The sequence below is a fragment of the Schistocerca gregaria genome, chromosome 3 (assembly GCF_023897955.1).
Source record: "Schistocerca gregaria isolate iqSchGreg1 chromosome 3, iqSchGreg1.2, whole genome shotgun sequence".
NCBI classification, from domain to species: domain Eukaryota; kingdom Metazoa; phylum Arthropoda; class Insecta; order Orthoptera; family Acrididae; genus Schistocerca; species Schistocerca gregaria.
Genome location: NC_064922.1, coordinates 166,480,094 through 166,499,266, shown reverse-complemented (window position 1 = coordinate 166,499,266; position 19,173 = coordinate 166,480,094). Strand labels below are relative to the sequence as shown.

The 19,173-nt window shown below is 44.4% G+C and overlaps 1 protein-coding gene and 1 long non-coding RNA gene across 3 annotated transcripts in view; one reads left to right on the top strand and one right to left on the bottom strand.

Moving 5' to 3' along the window:
* The window catches only part of LOC126355778 (tyrosine-protein phosphatase Lar), a 1,814,905-nt gene that overhangs the window by 1,593,190 nt on the left and 202,542 nt on the right, over window positions 1-19,173 (bottom strand). For both annotated transcript variants that reach the window (XM_050006182.1, XM_050006183.1), the window contains exon 3: window positions 14,744-14,769. In XM_050006182.1, the coding sequence (XP_049862139.1) occupies window positions 14,744-14,769 (26 nt within the window). The remainder of the gene's footprint in view (window positions 1-14,743; window positions 14,770-19,173) is intronic.
* Window positions 1-19,173, top strand: part of LOC126355779 (uncharacterized) — a 297,536-nt gene that overhangs the window by 83,210 nt on the left and 195,153 nt on the right. The gene's annotated exons all lie outside the window — the stretch shown is intronic.

Below are 19,173 nucleotides of genomic sequence, written 5' to 3'. Positions count from 1 at the left end.
TTGTGCAGTTATTATCAGTCGGTGAAATGCCGACGGGGAACAAAGTGTAATTTGTAGGTAAGCGGTTTACGATGCGGCTAGCGTACAAATAGCTCTCCACTCGCCAAATAGGGTATCGTTCCGGGGAACCATTTCAGCAAACACTTTGCAGTATTTTACTTTGCTGCTGTAAAACAATAACGATGCAGCTGGCAACAATCGACTAGAGTGTTTTTCTGCACAAGTTTCCGTTGCATCTCTGCTTGTTACGAAGGCAATGGAGTAGATATCGGCAATATCTTAGTTTTGTTACATTGGCACACATAATTAACTGTCGGCTGAAGTTACAGGCCAGTTGCGTTACTACGATAGTATAAGGTAAGGGTTGTACCTGTATTTCGTTCAAATGAATGGGCTGCAGTACTGTGCCCATCATAAAATTCTTTTTACTGGACTGTTTATCTCCTAGTCGACCGAATTTAAACGTCGCAGTACTTCTCATGTAGAGATCTGTTTGAAGAACGTTCCGATCTTCCCTCGAGCAAGTTATTAGACATAAATATATAAAATCTTTTTGGATGTGGGGCGACGCCATTATTAAACATTGCCTGTTCTCTTCTGGGCGACCAAACATTAATTTGGCTGTCCGCAAGAGGGCTTTATGTGTTTCTTTGTCCTTTTTGTGTCTTTTAAAGACGAGGATCTGATTCAAACTGCCACTGCTCGTAGATACCTACGAAGTCTGTAATGGTTTTTAACACATCGTTCTATAGACTGCATCGTACGGTAGGGAGGGGGGACAGGGGGTTCCTCGCGGCAGGTCGCTCCAAGAGCACGAAAATGAGTGAAGTCTATTTTTTACTACTTACACGTAACTTCCCTATTTTACGCCGGCCGCGGTAGTCTCGCGGTTCTAGGCGCGCAGTCCGGAACCGTGCGACTGCTACGGTCGCAGGTTCGAATCCTGCCTCGGGCATGGATGTGGGTGGTGTCCTTAGGTTAGTTAGGTTTAAGTAGTTCTAAGTTCTAGGGAACTAATGACCACAGCAGATGAGTCCCATAGTGCTCAGAGCCATTTTGAACCCTATTTTACTGGAACACTGTATAATGCTAGTTTTGAAACGGAGAATCAACGAATTACTCTTTAGCACTTTGCCTCACTTTGACGTAAAAATAGTTGTTCCAGTTGGTCCCCAAAATCAACAATGGTACATTTAAGTTTTTGAATGCCTGCTCTGCTACATGGCGCATTTCTCAAAAAATGGCGAAATGGGTCAAATCCCAGTAGGTGTTTTTGGGTAAATACCTGCAGATCTAACAGGGTGACGACAATTTTTCGCCGGCCGGTGTGGCAGAGCGGTTCTAGGCGCTACAGTCTGGAACCGCGCGACCGCTACAGTCGCAGGTTCGAATCCTGCCGCGGGCATGGATGTGTGTGATGTCCTTAGGTTAGTCAGGTTTAAGTAGTTCTAAGTTCTAGGGGGCTGATGACCTAACATGCCCCACTAACCTGTCCCTTCTTTTTAAAAGCGTCTTTTCTCACTTTATTCTTTCTAATACTGCTTCAATCCGTAACTCGTCTATGCATTTTTTTTCGCATTCTCCTACTTCGATAGCTTCACTTATCAAATGCTTTGAGGCTCTTCTTTCACGGATTTCCGGTCGTTCGCGGCAACGTTGTCCGCGTGCACGTTTTGAGGAACTTCTTTTCCCATTTCCAAATCCATGTCTGGTAGCTAGAGAACTCTTTCACCGGAAAAAGCTTTCCTTGCCTGTGTAAATCTCGTTTTGGTTGTTCCCTTGCCTAAAGCTATCCAATGTAATCTCGCTACGCAGACAGGAACATTTGTTTACTCCTTAGAATTCATTAAATTCATGCAATCCGAAGTGAAACTCTTCCTTTATTGTATGATTATATGATAGCGGAACAAACACTAGTAGCAGTTACTTCTGTAAAATTCTGGGAGTATGCGTGCGGAACGATTTGAAGTCGAATGATCATATAAAATTAATTGTTGGTAAGGCGGGTATCAGGTTGAGATTCATTGGGAGAGTCTTTAGGAAATGTACTCCATCAACAAAGGAAGTGGCTTACAAAACACTCGTTCGACCTATACTTGAGTATTGCACATCAGTGTGGGATCCGTACCAGATCGGGTTGACAGAGGAGATAGAGAAGATCCAAAGAAGAGCGGCGCGTTTCGTCACAGGGTTATTTGGTAACCATGATAGCGTTACGGAGATGTTTAGCAAACTCAAGTGGCAGACTCTGCAAGAGAGGCGCTCTTCATCGCGGTGTAGCTTTCTCGCCAGGTTTCGAGAGGGTGCGTTTCTGGATGAGGTATCGAATATATTGCTTCCCCCTACTTATACCTCCCGAGGAGATCACGAATGTAAAATTAGAGAGATTCGAGCGCGCACGGAGGCTTTAATACAGTCGTTCTTCCCGCGAACCATAAGCGACTGGAACAGAAAAGGGAGGTAATGACAGTGGCACGTAAAGTGCCCTCCGCCACACACCGTTGGGTGGCTTGCGGAGTATAAATGTAGATGTAGATGAATTATCGCACATTCATCGGCTTAGCTAATGTGTCACAAGCGATGTAAAATGTAAATTGCCCACTGCTGACTCATTGCAGACAACTCTCAACATTGGGGATGTTGTCCCACTGACAAATACTTTGAGACGAATCTGTTTAAAATATCTAAAATGAGCCAAACGGAGGGGCCGAGCGGTTCTAGGCGCTACAGTCTGGAACCGCGCGACCGCTACGGTCGCAGGTTCGAATCCTGCCTCGGGGATGGATGTGTGTGATGTCCTTAGGTTAGTCAGGTTTAAGTAGTTCTAAGTTCTAGGGGACTGATGACCTCACAAGTTAAGTACCATAGTGCTCAGAGCCATTATCTAAAATGAAATCATCGATAAAACAGTATTGCACTTCGGCTCGCACTCGCTTCCTCTCAGCCTCCCTTAACTCACACGTTTATTTACTAGAAAGCATATAAACTGTACAGTTAGATGCGTAGTCCTTAGTTAAAAATGCACTTTTAGAAGCAAATAAATCTTAGGGTCTCATGCGTCACAGAGCCATGCCGTATTTGGATTAGGGATGTCGCTCGGTGGCTAAGGTGTCAGTGGATGCGAAGGTGGGAAAGAGCAAGCGTTGTGATCTGACATTCAGGTTACTTCAACCAAGACTACAACTGCTCCAGCATTTGGCCCTCGTTTTTGCAACTACTGATGCTGCCAACCGCAGGAAAGTTTCTACTGGGGTAGTATCGCTGTGAACTTATTGAAAGGTTAGGTTGTGGTATTTAAAGTCCGCCCCCGGTAGCTGAATGGTCAGCATGGCGGATTGTCAATCCTCTGGGCCCGGACTCGATTCCCCGCTGGGTCGGGGAATTTTCTCCGCCCAGGGACTGGGTGTTGTGCTGCCCTCCTCCTCATCATCGTCCTATCATCCTCATCGACTGCAGGTCGCCGAAGTGGCGTCGAATTGAAAGCCCGGCACCCGGCGAACGGTCTGACCAACGGGGAGCCCTACCCACACGATTAAATTAAATAAAAACTGTATTTAATGATATAAAAAATGTAAAGCTGTTGCCTTCCAGAACGTTGATTTGACGCCATAGTCCTATTCAAAGTCCCCCGTCTCCTTAGGTCAGACTTCCCCAGCAATTTGTATGGGAATGTACAATTAAACGTGGATTCTGAACCAAGGACGGTTTTACATATTCAGTGATTGGAGTTGTAAACTACAGTGAACCATACCGTTGAATAATAATGATGATAATAATGAACAGTTTCAGTCGCTACTTGTTTCTATATCTAATATGTATCGAAATTAAACTCCACAATTTGGATTTTCTGGTTACATCTGTATCAGTTTTGGCTTTCGTTCTGCCACTACATCTACATTTATATCTATGTTCCACACGCCACCTTAGAGTGTGTGGCAGAGGTTGCTTACTGGTGCCACTGTCATTTGTTCTCTTCCCTGCTTCATTCTTGTGGGCTGTAATATTTTATAATCGTGATTATTTCTCGAGACATACAGGGTACGTTCCGAAAGTAATGCAATTGAATTTCCCGCGCCGCTCCTAGTAATCGGAGTGGGAGCGGGCCACATGGAGTAGGTGGGGGGGACGCTAAGCTTTGCCGCGAAACCGGTTTCAGTGCTCTCCGAGCTGTGGAAGCGGCAGGACGTCTGTTATTGTAAACCTCTGCGCGCCGACCGTGTCACGGAAAAAATGGAATCGACGATCGAGCAACGTTACGCGATTAAGTTTTGTGCTAAACTGAACAAATCTTTTGAGGAGACTAACAAAATGATTCGTGAGGCTTACGGGGACTCTGCTCTGTCCTACTCACAAGTTTCGAGGTGGTTAAAGGCCTTTAAGGAAGGCCGGGAAGAGGTTCACGACGAACAACGCTCTGGGCGGCCGTCAACCAGCAAAACCGACAACAATGTGGCTCGTGTGCGACAACTGTTGGACTCTGACCGTCGATTGAGTATCAGGATGGTTGCCAATGAACTGAACTTGTCGTCTACTGTTGTTTATCGCATTGTTACTGAGGTTTTAGCGATGAGGAAAGTGTGCGCCAAGCTCGTGCCCAAGGTGTTGTCAGACGACGAAAAGACCAACCGAGCGGAAATTTCAAGTGAACTTTTGCAACGTGTTGAAATTGAACCTGATTATTTGGACAACGTCATCACTGGTGATGAAACCTGGGTTTTTGAATACGACCCAGAAACAAAACGCCAAAGCTCTGAGTGGCACACTGATCAGTCCCCCAAGCCCAAAAAGGCAAGAATGAGCAAATCAAAAGTGAAAACAATGCTCATTGTCTTTTTCGACAGCAAAGGAGTGGTCCATAAGGAGTTTGTTCCTCAAGGACAGACAGTTAACGCTGCCTACTACGTGGATGTGCTGGAAAGACTCCGCAAAAAGGTCGTCAGGACGAGAAAGGACATCTCCGCTACCTGGCAACTCCATCACGACAACGCGCCTTGCCACAACGCGCTACGAGTCCGCGAGTTCCTGGCCAAACACCAGGTGCCAACGCTGCCCCCCCCCCCCCCCCCCTATAGTCCTGACCTCGCCCCAGCTGACTTCTTTTTGTTTCCTAGGATTAAGTCAGCCCTGAAAGGAACCCGTTTCTCATCCATAGACGAGATCCAATCCGCCGTGACGAAGACCTTGCGAGAGGTCCCAGAAGACGCCTTCCAGGGCGCGTACCGGTCATGGCAGAGTCGCTGGAAAAAATGTGTAGAGGCCCAAGGACAGTACTTTGAAGAATTTTAAGTGTTTGTGCAAATCTGTTCAATAAATTACTTTAAAAAAAATAATTGCATTACTTTCGGAACGCACCCTGTATGTGCAAAGTAGTATTGCGTTTCCCGACTCCTCTTGGAACGGAAGGCCTGTGTATTTTAATAATAAGCTTCTCTGTGATGCGATAGGCTTCTGTTGTTGCATCTCGGACTGGAGTTTGTTGAGCATATCCGCAATGCATGAACCGCACCGCTCTCCGTCGGATCCTCTCTATACGGGGTGTAACGAATAGTTATGGCCCGACCTCCAGGAAATCGGCGTAGGCATCGTTGGCCGGGATGCCCCATCCGGGGAACGATGACAAGGACAACACAACACCCAGTCCCCGAGCGGAGAAAATCTCCCACCTGGCCCGGCATCGAAGCCGGGCCCGCTCGCATGGGAAGCGAGCATGTTACCACCCAGCTAAGCCAGGCGCACTTCCAGGAAACATTTCTCACACATAGAGGAATAAAATGTGTCGTACGGGTATGGAATCGCCTTATTTCCATGTTTAAGGATGTTTTCTACCATTACAATCACATTAATCATGGGGAACACAAATGCTTTGAATCACACTTAACAAAGAGAACTCAAATAACGAGTTTGTTTGCGTGTCCATCCTCCGCAGCAAGCGCAGAAATATTTGTATAGTAAATAAAAACCGCCTGTTCTTGATGCGTGTACTTCATTTCTCCTAGGCACTTTTCGCCTTTCATCAGTGGTATCATCAGTGGGCTCTAGAATGATACAGTTTCGTTGTAATATGCGTGATATTAGAAGATTATAAATAATTCGCCTAGTTTTTTATGTAAATGAGTGATTGCTTGAAGTTCTTCATGTTTTTGGTTGGCACCCGTGTTTCCTATCATCTGGTCACATGCTGCAGGACGCACTACACGTGTGTTTACGAAACATAAACGTGTTTGTATCTTCCGAACATTTTTCTCCCATTTTTCGTTTTGTTTGCCCTTTTTGTTCTGATGTACTCTAAGTCTTGTGTCACTAATTATAGATATCTGGTCGAAAACTGTGGTTTCAAGACGTAAATACAGTGGGTTCAGTATGTGTCTCATCCTGTTTGTTGCGAACCTAATGAAGTATACGTTGGAATAACGTGTAATGATTTCTGTTACGTTCATCTCTCTCTCTCTCTCTCTCTCTCTCTCTCTCTCTCTCTCTCTCTCTGTGTGTGTGTGTGTGTGTGTGTGAGAGAGAGAGAGAGAGAGAGTATATATATGCAAGGATTTTTCTTTTTTTGTGGGGTGGGGGTGTTGGTTATTATTCAGTGCGAGTTGTAGAGCGCTGAGTTGAATATGAATGTAATAGTTGCAGAGTATGACTGAAAGTTTTGGTATATCATTCGTTGAGGCACGTCAACGAAAACTGCGAACGGAAGCATGCGTCGTCGCGCCTGGAATCTAGTGGGCCCGCCTTTTTCGACCGGGCATGGATCGTGTTTGCACAGTGCTCGGGCGACCGCCGCGGCAGAAAAAAGCAAGAAGCGCCCAGAGCCGGCGGACGTGATGGTCCGGCACGTAGCCCCGAGCCGGCACACAAAAACAAAGGTCGCAAAGGCGGAATGGTAACGTAACGCGACGCGACGCGGTTCTAATTAGGCCGCGCGGGCCGAAGATGGCCATTACATTTCATTCGCAGTTTTTGCCGCAGCGCCACAGTACTTGCATATGCGAGGCGCGCCGCCGGCCGCGCGGGTCGTCGCATGCGAGATAGCGGCGCCGCGTTAACCTTTCGGCGTGGGCCGCGCCTGCGTGACTCCGGCCAGGCCCCAGGCAGCCGGCCGCTCGATATTCTTACTGTACGCGAGGCGCGGCCAACTGTTTATTCGGGGCGCTGGTGTTCTCCACTGGCCGGCGCAGCGCGAGCGAGAGTGAGCACAGGCAGACAATGGCGTGAGGCCGACGAGAAAGGGAGGTCGCCACTGTCTCTAGTGACGTCACAGCCCGAGTACTACGTACGGTGTCGACAGATGCGAAAAGCAGGCAACCGCATCTAACGGGTATGGAACGGGTTGCCTGGCTTCAGGCGCTAGAGCAGCCGGAGCACCACTGACTCCCCAGACCTCACGACTCAGTCGGTACCGAACGTCGTATGTCGATGGAGTACAAACCAAAACATTAATTCAGTTCGTACTGTACGCTGTCGTCCAGTAGAACATGCGTAAACGGTAACAAAGTATCGCTACCGCTACGGAGGACAGGAAATGCACATCTGTGAGGGATGGTATTGTACAGGGTCACTCCAAAAGAAAAGCACGCAATTTTTTTTAATCCATCTTTTATTCTACATGTTTGAAGTTTTACAGTGTGTAGATACATCCTTTAGGAACAAAATTTTCATTTCTCCACATCATCTCCATCCCCCTCAACTGCCTTACGCTATCTTGGAACCAGCGCCTGTATACCCGCACGATAAAATTCTGGAGCAACCTGTTGGAGCCACTGCTTGGCACCGTGCACAAGGGAGTCATCATCATCATCAAACTATGTTTCCCAAAGAGATGATAGTCACATGCCTGGTCAGGAATGTAAGGCGGGTGTTTCAGTGTTGTCCATCCAAGTTTTGTGATCGCTTCCATGCTTTTCTCATTGACATGTGGCCGTCCATTGTCGTGCAACAGCAAAATATCCTGCTTTTGCTGATGTGATCGAACACGACTCAGTCGAGATTGAAGTTTCTTCAGTGTCGTCACATAAGCATCAGAATTTATGGCGGATCCATTTGCCATGATGTTCACAAGCAAGTCCTCCGGAATCGAAAAACACCGTAGCCGTAACTTTTCCAGGAGAAGGTGTGGTTTTCAATATTTTCTTCTCGTGTGAATTTGCATGATGCCACTCCATTGATTGCTTCTTCGTCTCTAGGCAAAATTAATGGAGCCATGTTTCATCACATGTCACAATTCTTCCAAGAAATTAATCTCCACCATTGTCGTACTGTTCCAAAAGCTCGCTGCACACCGTTTTCCTTGTTTCTTTGTGAGCCACTGTCAACATCCTGGGAACCCACGTGGCACAAACCTTTTTTAACGCCAACAGTTTCATTATTCTGCAAACACTTCCTTCCCTTATCCCAACGTAGCGTGACAATTCGTTCACCGTGATGCGTCTGTCAGCAGTCAGTACTTAGTTAACTCTGTGCACATTGTCAGGAGTGCGTGCAGTACGAGGCCTGCCGCTGCGAGTCCTCAATATTGCCGTGCCCGCTTGCCGTGACCTGCTTGCCCGCCGACTAACTGTACTGTGATCGACACCTTTTTCAACCTCTTGTGGATGTTTCCCACTGTCTCGTTTTCACAGCACAGGAATTCTACGACAGCGCGTTGCTTCTGACGAACGTCAAGTGTAGCAGCCATCTTGAAGACGTGCTGTGACAGCGCCACTCACGGGAACAGGTTGAACTAAGTTCGAAAACAAGCGGGAAAGCTGTACCTACACACTGTAAAACTTTCCCACATTCAGTCTGAAAACTCTATTTTTACAAAAATAGTGTGCATTTCTTTTGGAGCAAGCCTCGTAGATCTCGCGTGGGTGACGAGATACAGCGCGCGGTTGTCGTAGCAAAGATCCCGCGTTCAAGCGTCACATGATTTTTTTTAACTGTTTACGCGTGGAACATATTACTGACATGTAAAATGACTTTTCGGAGTTTGTAGCAATGTTCTTTGGACAATCTGCTTTGGCTTCGTTAGCTGAACGTTAAGTATTTAATACCGACATTATTTTGTGTATTGTTAATTATTATTAATACTACTATTACTTCCCCATGTGTGATGCAATTTTTTCTACATTTTCTGTTCTGACTGTATATTTTGTGAAACTACTAATTTATTCCGTGGGGTTACTACTTTCAAAGAAATGAAGCGAAAGCACACTGCCAAGAGAACATTGCTATTAACTCCAAACACCCCTTTTTCATGTTATGAACACGTTCTCCCATATAGCTCTTTCACACATAATACAGAAAAAATGTCCTCATTGAGGTTTGAACCCGGGGCACTTGGTACGAAGATTCAATGTCTTACCAACTTTCCCACGGAAGCAACATGAGATACACTGAAGCCCCAAGCACGTCATCTTCATCGTGTAGCAATTGTAATGGCCACTAGTGTAATACTCCGTCGTTTCTTGGTGGAACATAGACATACTAATATTTAGGATACACAATACTAATGGTTCAAATTGCTCTGAGCACTATGGGACTTAATATCTGAGGTCATCAGTCCCTTAGAACTTCGAAATACTTAAAGCTAACTAACTTAAGGACATCAGACACATCCATGCCTGAGGCAGGAATCGAACCTGCGACCGTAGCGGTCGCGCGGTTCCAGACTGTAGCGCCTAGAACCGCTCGGCCATCCCGGCCGGCAGCACAATATTAATGTTCCACAATAATATTTATTTAATATATCGTTGTGAATCGACTTTCGGCTTTTCAGACCATCATCAGGAAACTTAATACGAAGTAGATTGTCACACAACTTCAGCGAGAATTCATAGTTGTAGAAAGACTGCTGTACAATACTATATCGATACGAAACACATGCGTAATGCAATACCTAAAGAGACTCTGTATAAATAAACTTTATATTACAGTATATTCAAATATTAAAACTACGTGAAAGTCCAAGCCCAAAATGATCTACAAGTGAGTAATGGCACAGGCTACTATCTCAGATGGACAGACTGGTGAATGCTACGAACCGACTGAAAAAGGGAGGGGGAGAAAGAAGTCCATGCAATGTAAGTGTGGAACGTTTAAGGCCCTTATCATCTAATGGTGTCTGCCCCAATAGCTGAACGGTCAGCGCTATGGAACGCCACGCACGGGGGCCCGGTTCGGTTCCTGGCTGGGGTGGGAGATTTTCTACCCTCAGAGACTGGGTGTTGTGCTGTCCTCATCATCATTTCATCCCCATTGTCGACGCTTAAGTCGCCCATTGTGGCGTCGCACTCAATAAGACCTGCACTTGGCGGAACTTCCGGCCACTGACGCCGTACGCTCATTGCCGTTTCCATCTAATGATGACAGAAATATTATCAGGCTGATACTGCAGTAAAGGTGAGTAATGGAACTGTGTTTGGTCATTAAGGGCCACATCAGGATTCTTTGATTGGTATGTATTAATGGCCAGAATTTCAAGTAATGTAAGCTGCTTTTAGTTCCTTTGCGCAGAACATCACATTTCACATCATATGAATGATGTTCCTTCAGAGCCTGTTCAGCAAAGACGGAAACTTCAGTCTCCACAGTCAGTCTAGTAGTTATAGCACTATCTGACTGACCTACATATAATTTGCCACAGTGATTGCAGGAAATTCTATAAATTCCACTCTGTTCTATCGGTGGAGTCTTATCTTTACTGTTGAACAAGTGTTCCTAGAGTAAAAAGCTGGGGTATATTTCATGGATTTTAATTTCATGGCACGAACCTGTAAAGTCCTAGCTACACACAGCATGGAGGCCCATTTGTTGTCAGTGTGGTTTTGCGGTGCTCCTGTGGTGGATAAACGAGTGCTGTTATCCTCTCTCTCTCTCTCTCTCTCTCTCTCTCTCTCTCTCTCTCTCTCTCTCTCTCTATTCTGAGTATGTTGGACGTTACGGTAGGACTATAACCGTTGCTGTATGCTATTTCTTCAATTGTTTTCAATCAATTTTCAAAATATATTTGATATATACTGTACTATAACATATGTTTGTTGACAGTCTCTTTTGGTATTACATTATGCTTGCGTTTGGCATCGATATAGTCATAAAATGTCACACGTCTTTGCACAGGACTCTTTGTACACCTATGAATTCTCACCGAAGTTGTGGAGGTTATCTGTTTAGTATTCAGTTATCTGACGATAGCGTAAGAAGCCGAAAGCCGGTTCGTAGAGAGCTATTAAATAAATACTACTGTGGAACATTCGTACTTTGCATTCAAGTTTTTAAATGTATTTGTGGAATTTAAGCTGTTTTGTATTACGTTTGCTGGTACTATATGGTTCTTTTGTTTACACATGTGCTATTTGTGAATTTTAATCGCTTCCATCGTGGATGACGACGTGGACGACAGGCCCACAACAGTGACGGTAGGTGCAAATATTCTGCGACTTTCTACCTAGAAGCTGGAGTACCACAGGAAGCAGTCTTATCGCCATGACTATATAGCTAAAGTAGACACTTGCTTAGACACCTCTCCCAAATAATCTGCAACGAAAGTTTACCATTATGGGGAGATGCCAATGTATATTCGTACCACGAAAAGATAGCGGAAGGCATAAAAGAAACAAAAAAGCAATGTATCGGCAAACTTAGAAAAATGGAAAAATGTCACTAAAGCCTTATCACTTGATACTTATTTTTACACGTGACATGTAAGTACTGTTACTTTTTCGTACTGCTAGTCATGACTTAAAATATTTTTCCCTATAATTTTGTACTTGTGTCATAGGCCAGTTTGACTATTTTACTTCTCCTGAAGGCACTCATAGTAGCGCCGAAACCTAGGTCAAAAGACTTCTTTTTGCGACCGCGGACTGTTACTGCTTTAGTTTTACTTTGTAAACGGTCGCTGACCGCGCAGCCATGTTCAAAAGTTTAGGAAAATGGCTCAGCTCATGGCGCATTAAAGCTAACACCCGCAAAAGTCGACTTGTTATCTTCAGACATAAAAACTGTACAAGAAATACAGAGCAACCACTAACAGATATAAAGCTACAGTTATGGCGACAAGAAATATTGCCAGAAATGCATGCTAAATATCTCATCTAAGATGTACTAAACTTCCTTACAGTCATCCAGCAATGAAGTTTCCTTGCAGGCAACAGCACGGCCAGCATACAGCAGGCCTATACAAGAAGCAGTCAAATGAAAACGAGACAGTTGGAAAAAGTAAGTAAACTGTAAAGTAATCGCCAAGTCTGTTACTACATTTGTACCAGCGTGAGATATGCCGGTCAGTGCCTTCAGGGAACTATGTTTGCGGTTGCCTACGGAACCATAATTGTACCCAGATGTTCGGAAAAAAAATCGACGGCCACGAATGCTTTTTTTTTTTTTCAGGGCACCAAATATGGGAATCGCAAGATGATGACTGTATGGAGGTTGTGGGCGGGCTCTCATTTTGCCAAGGTTGTTTCGGACTACGCTGCAAAAGTTTCGCTGGGAAGCCCTTACACATCTTCCATACAGTCCCGATCTCCCCCCATGTGATTTCCATATTTTTTGGAGCCCTGATGAAAGACATTCGTGGGCGTCGATTTGCTTCGCGCGAAGAGTGCGCACCTGGGCATAGTCATGGTTCCGTAGTTTAACAATACCACCACTTGCAAAGTATGTTAGAAATCAGATTAATAACGTTGCTCAAGCAGCATATGTTCGCTTTATCGGGCAACAACAAAGTTATTGAGTGTGGATGGTATCGTCAGAATGGAAATAATGCAGTCACTGTAAAAAAAGTCATTAATTTTGGCACTTATCTTGAATGGATTCCCACGTAGATTTCGTCGAAGTTGTTATGGCTCATTTTGTTGATTCTAGGGTGATTCCACTATGACTGGTAGAAGGTCCAGATCTGTATTGTAGCAATATTTGAAGACCTAACAAATGCATTTTTCAGGAAATTCTTAATGATCAAACGATCTCGGATCATAACAATGGTATGGTAGAAATAATTTTTGACTTGGTGTTCACGAAGCCACATTTTTATTAAACTCCTTGTAAATTCGCATATACTTCTTCTTAATAGTCACATCATCAAGAAAACAGTTTTGTATCAATCTTCATGTATTTAATTTCCACTTTAACCGAACACAAGACTTGAATGTTCTCCTAGAAAGCGAAATAACAACTTAACTTCTGGAAAAGTGAAACAAAGACTGCTCTGTGCGCATTCGCGCCATTACGGTTACAAGTAAGTCAAAGATTATGACAGTCTCAGAGAAATGAACACACACAAGAACCATATCACTGTAATATACCGATACATCGGAGTACCTATACATTAATAATACCAAATGTGAATATTGTCACAAAAATATGTCTGTTACTTCGCAGAAAAGTAGTACGATATTACTGGTATCGAGAACTGGAGTTGGAGTGCCGTGATGGTCACGTAGATAAAGAATCATTACAGTAGGCAACAGCAAACATTTTTTCATTAAGGTACCCACCGGCTTGTCTCAAAATGAGATAGATGTATTAACAGATATGGCGATTACTTTCTAAGTAATAAACGGATTACTCACTTTTTTCCATCTAGCTAGTTTTCATTCGAGTGGCTCTTTTAGCTAATGCTGACCGTATTTGATCACATCACAAATGTTTATTGACATCATTACCAGATTTACTGTCACATCAGCCGAACATTCGCCGTCCAGTACAAAGCACAGGCTTCAAAGGTTCTTCGAACCGATCATACTCTGTCTCATCGAACGTCGGTTATCAGACGGCAGTGGAATACAGCGTCGTAAGCCTTTTGGAAGTTTAGAAAGAGGGAATAAATAGGTTTATCAGCATCCAGTAATCAGCATGACAACGGATGGGAAACCACGAGCTGTGCTTCCACACGAGCGCTTCCTCGAAACTTGTCGAGAAGGTTTTTTCCCCTCAGAACGAAATTACGTTCGAGCTTAGGATATGCTTTAGTCTCCAATAATAAAGGGACATTATGGACGTCGATCATGTGCGGCTTCCATGTATTGTTAAGGCATTGTACCAGTTCCTTCCGGCGACACTAATTTAAATAACTTTAGGAAAATGTTGGGATGATTAATTAGGCCTCATTCTTGTCCAGTAGAGGTAGTGGCTCGTTTCCCGCTTGACCCCTATGTCAGTCTTACTTTACTTCCTTGCTAGCGCGTTATGTTTCCGAATGAAAATTCTCATTCTAAAGACGGCCAGAGTTACTACAATGAAGTGCACTGAACTGAAGAACTCCAATAGGCCTACACGCGCGGATGACGGCCGTATCGCCCGAGGAGCTGTATTATGGCTTCCCTCTGGGACTCCTTAATGAATTTTCTCTTCCGCTTTTGTCAGGTACTGATGGAGTCATCCCACAAAGTATGTGCACGGGGTGTTTCAGACGTGCTGCCCATGCGATTTCTTACTACAGTATCTGCTGGTGATCTGGATAGTCCGACAATGATCCTACAGTATCCAGATTAACAGTTCTCACTCGTCTCTTACTTTTTGGAGAAACACGAGAATTAACAGTTACCCACGGAGTGAGAACGCCTTCGTCGGTTCTTCCGAATGCCTGAAGTTTTGCTGGCGCAATGACCAACGCGCTTCCATGGTACTCGACTTTTACGTTTAGAAGAAAGTGACTTTCGATGAGCAAAATAAGACAGAAACACAGTAATCCAATAGCAATAAAAAGACAATAAAAGTAGCGCTTGCTGCTCTACTTTACCGATCAAATGAAACAGCGCCTTACCTTGGAGTACTTTTGCCACCGCTTATCTGAAACAAAACAAACAAAAGCAGTTAGAAAAAGTTCAGGACTTAATTAACTGTTAACCAACTGTCACACGAACACAATCGACAAACTGAACTTGAAATCGTACATCGGCACTATGTTTTGCTGCAACGAAATTTTAACAGCACTGCAACGCTAAAGCGAAAAACAATTCCTGGGGAAATGCAACTTTATAAATTAGGAGACGAAGTGTGTCACAAATTCAAGAGATAAACAAGTAAAACTACTGTTTCTAGGTGTATAATTAAAGTGAGTTTCATCTTCAGAGTTTTTAGATAGATCAGAAACGCACTCTGGTTTATCTGGCGTTTACGAGTAGATATGTACATAGCAGGACACGTCAAAGTAATGTCAACGTAGCGATTCTAGCTGACTTAAAAAAAAAAAAAAAAATAAGTGCAAGCGGCTGCATTGGCATGCGCTGGAAGACAGTATTAATAGCCAGTCACACTGTCCACACGAACACCATAAAGAGGAATGTGTTGGGAGAGACTGTCTCGTGAGCACTTTCATTCCACGTACTGCGGGACAACTGGCAGTATTAAGCAGTAGTCAGTATTCTGATAAATAATTCACACTCGCGTATCAGCCTGGGTTAGCTGCAGCTATGATTTCGCCCTGTGTATGCGAACCAAACAGAATATTCAATGTAGTCATCAAGACCAGAGTAGTGATGTCAATTTTGTGACCGGTTCGGGGTTTGAGCCCCGCTCTGCACGAACACGAATGCTGTACCTCAAAACAGTCCGCCATCTCGCTCGTTCACATCAACAGGGACCAGAAGCTTACCTACACTCCTTTCGGAAAAAGGCAAATGTTGTAATCACTATCCGATTACCAATCAATGCATGTACGCATGCCGTTGTATCTCCTTTACCATCTCTGGGTATTATATCTTTCACAAGGGCACAAATTTCTCATCTCTAAATGCAGCTTCGACGAGATATGTAAGCAGATTTCGCTTTTATTTCGATAACGAATGACGATTAAGCTCGAAAAACTCTCAACTTGGCAAGCTTGCGGCAAATTGTTGCCGATTGCTGTCAAGTGCACCGGCCACCAATTTGGCTGAAACAGCTCGCAATGTACAGTGTTCAAAAATGGTTCAAATGGCTCTAAGCACTATGGGACTTAACTTCTGAGATCATCAGTCCCCTAGACTTAGAACTACCTAAACCTGGGACATCTCACACATCCATGCCCGATGCATGATTCGAACCTGCGACCGTAGCAGCAGCGCGGTTCCGGACTGAAGCGCCTAGAACCGCTCGACCACAGCGGCCGGCAATGTACAGTGTTAATCAGTCCTGCAATGGAATGCAGAACAGTCACCGTTGCGAGTACACATTACAGAACGGTAAAAAGCATAGAGAAAACAAAGGCCGTGTGTGAGTCATTTTTATTACACTCATTAATTTATTTTTCCTGCAATATCCGTAAGGTCTTCTCTTTCAACCTGGAACTCACCTTGTTTTATTAATAGATCAATCATGAAACTGAGTCGTAGCCACAAGATACGATCGATGGGTCGATTGATTAATGACGTATGTTGCTAAATCTACCTATGTTACAATGCTCGAAGCATGGAATCTAAAAGGACTGATAACAGTAAGAGCTACAACAGAAATAAACATTGTTCTGCTTGTTTTGCGGAGAAAAAAATGGTTCAAATGGCTCTGAGCACTATGGGATTTAACTTCTGAGGTCATCAGTCCCCTAGGACTTCGAACTACTTAAACCTAACTAACCTAAGGACATCACACACATCCATGCCCGAGGCAGGATTCGAACCTGCGTCCGTAGCGGTCGCGCGGTTCCAGACTGAAGCGCCTAGAACCGCTCGGCCACAGCGGCCAGCTTTTGCGAAGAGGAAGGTGATACAAATAACTTACACAAGTCGGTAGATATTTTTACCTTGGCAGCAATCAAAACGAGGAGTGACAGAAATATAAATAACAGAAGATGAGAACGGGGACGAATGCGACTAACGAAGAGACGAGAAAAGCAAGATAGGATTAATGACTGAAGGAGGGAAAAAATGGCTGGAAAAAGAAGGAGTAAGAGGGCATTTGCTTCTCTGTTGAACAAGAGGGAACGGCCATTATGTTAATTGTTAAAAGAAAAATTACTGCAGCTACAAAAGGAGGTTATTTAGCTCTTTCTCAAATGCAAAATGGAGCCGGTTTTTGCATAGGCGACGGGGTAGCTTGTTCAATAGGCAGGAAGAACCAGTGGATATGAAGATTTAGAATGTTTTCGTTTTACAGAAGGGTACAGCAAGGATACGAGTGAAGTCAGTTCTTGTGTTACTATTATAAAGCAACGCGAAGAGTTTGGTAGTCAGAATCGGATGACGTATCGACAGCATGTAGCAGCCAGGTAATTCGCCTGGTTACAGCTGTCCTAAATAGGCAAATGTAGCACTGACAAAATCGAACAGGCGATTTGCCTCTGCGGTTGGCGAACGTATATTTTTGTTGACCGATTTCAACAGACCAGGCAATTCCTTGAGACAGTACAACACTGTATAAATGCATCGTTAACGCTGACACATTCAGTCTGTTTCCGTTCTGAGTGTAATGTGCACTAGCAGGCAGGTGAGGTATTCATACGGTTGTGCGGTTGCCTTCGTACAAATTTATAACAATTCATCTCACTGTCAATTTACCGCCCATTGGGGTGGAAGTATCCCAAGCTATTACTCAGGGCCTCACGTAGACGGAGAAACAAGCACACAGGACAAAAATGCTTCATCCTGCCGTCGTGCACTCGGCGCCATGCATAATTTGGAGGGAAAAAAAATAACTGCGACTCGTCGGACCACATAATATGCGTATACTCGCTACCACCTCCGTTCTATTCTTTACAGATATGCAGTTTTACGTACAGCTGTGAGCAACGACCTTTTGGTAGGTATTCGAATCCAAATGTCCACTGGATGTAATGTTCGCTACGAAACTGGTTGAGACGCGCTGGTACATTCACTGACACTGAAACCGACCGTCACTGACGAGGTGTGACAGCCGTCTCTGGCCTCTCTCTTGCTAGCGTCTCTCTACGACAGTTGTGTTTAGGCCATATTCATGGCCGCGAGTGGCACACAGCTCCTTGGAGATTCTCTGGACAGTCCGTTTTGATACACCAACGATTTGAGCAAGTTCATTCATGCCATGGTCGTGAGCACGTCCAAACATGCTCGCTCGCTCCTGGCATTCTGTCACCTCTCGACCCATCTTACTAACTAATCCATACGAGGGGCGTCCAATACGTAATGTAACACACTTTTTCTGAAAGCAGGTTGGTTTTATTCAGGATTTCAATATGCAGTACTATTCCCCTCTCCTATGGCTACAAAACCGTAATTTTTAACTCAACCCGCATCGAATGCGACGGCCTTACGTCACCTTCCCGGGTAGGCGTGTATTCCTACATGGTACCAATCTACTAGCTGACTTCGGATCCAACGTCTTGCTGCCTCAATAACCTCCCCAAAAGTGTTCAGTTATTCTATTACTCGCACTCTTTGATTTCACTATCATTACATTTTAAGAACATGTGCTCATATTTTATTCACCAACGTAAGCATGTTTTCACTAAATACGACGTGATCCCACGATTATTTACTGATCTGTTACAAGATGGTGGTTGTACGTCTGGCATTTCGTGGGGGGTGCCAATATTTTTCTTAATTTATGGCCAAGTTTGGGCTTGACAACATCTTAAGTGTCCTGCAATATATGTTAAAGACATAAAATCAAATACTTGAAAATAACATATATGGCCGAAACACGTCTTGTACTTAGATAAACAATACACCGGTCAAATGGCGGTGTTTTCCTTTAAAAAATACTGTATGACTGATACCTTGCAAAATCAAAAACCGTTTCCTAGAAGTTTGTAACCGGAATTTCCGAACGCCCTGTATATGCCATCTGGCCGTGGAGATTTCCTATTTTTAAGTCTTTTTGTTATATATATGAAGATGGTATCTGTTCTTTCGGGTATGTCCGAAAGAACACATACCATCGGCGGCCATGCAGCTCGTTAGAATGAAATTACAATGAAATGAATACCCCCTAGCTCCATACAGGCGCTGATGTAAGTCAACGGGGACAGTCGAAAATGTGTGCCCCGATCGGAACTCGAACTCGGGATCTCCTGCGTACATGGCAGTCGCTCTATCCATCTGAGCCACCGAGGACACAGAGGATAGTGGTCCGCCTCCTGCGAGACCCACATTCCCAACTTTTTGTTCCGCACTATATTCATAATGCCACTACCCATTATATTTATTACTCGCGGCTTTTTGCCGAATCCAGTACGAGTTCGAGCACTGTTTGTGCATCCGCAGAGAAGAAGATGGTCAAATGGCCAGTGAGCCTTATATA